This window comes from Myotis davidii, unplaced genomic scaffold, assembly GCF_000327345.1.
Source record: "Myotis davidii unplaced genomic scaffold, ASM32734v1 scaffold1203, whole genome shotgun sequence".
In the NCBI taxonomy this organism is placed as follows: Eukaryota; Metazoa; Chordata; class Mammalia; order Chiroptera; family Vespertilionidae; genus Myotis; species Myotis davidii.
In genome coordinates this window covers 1,012,951-1,013,410 of record NW_006294353.1, presented here as the reverse complement: position 1 = coordinate 1,013,410, position 460 = coordinate 1,012,951, and the positions used below count along the sequence as shown (strand labels likewise).

Below are 460 nucleotides of genomic sequence, written 5' to 3'. Positions count from 1 at the left end.
GAGGCCAGAAAGCTGCCCCCGCCGCTGCCCCCACGACTGTACTGGTTCGTGCAAACACAGCTGGGCCAGCTGGCCCAAGGAGGAGTCCCTTCATGGTTCCATGGTGCCATCTCCAGACAGTGAGGACACACCCACACTTTCCACCCTGCCTTTCACCCTCTTTGTCTGCCCCTACCTGGGCAGGCTTTCACTGTGCAATTCTGTGCTCAGCTCACCTACGTTTGTTAAGAGGCTGAAAAGGGCTTTGGAGTTTCGGGCTTGAATCTTGTCTCCTCTGGACTTGCTGTGTGCCCTTGGGCAAGTTATTTTCCCTTTCTGGACCTTGGCTTTCTCTATACAAGTGGCCACAAGACAGAACCTGCACCCCCGCTCCCCCGCCCCAAACCCCTCACTAGGCCAGGAATCACCGATCAATGATGGCAGGACGCAGCCTCAGAATCCTTCTTAACACAGTGTCCCA

The 460-nt window shown here is 56.1% G+C and overlaps 1 protein-coding gene across 1 annotated transcript in view; it reads left to right on the top strand.

Annotated features, from left to right (window-relative positions):
* Nucleotides 1-460, top strand: part of HSH2D (hematopoietic SH2 domain containing) — an 11,612-nt gene that overhangs the window by 3,038 nt on the left and 8,114 nt on the right. Inside the window, exon 2 of the mRNA XM_006768464.2 lies at nucleotides 4-119. Within this exon, the coding sequence (XP_006768527.1) occupies nucleotides 4-119 (116 nt within the window). The remainder of the gene's footprint in view (nucleotides 1-3; nucleotides 120-460) is intronic.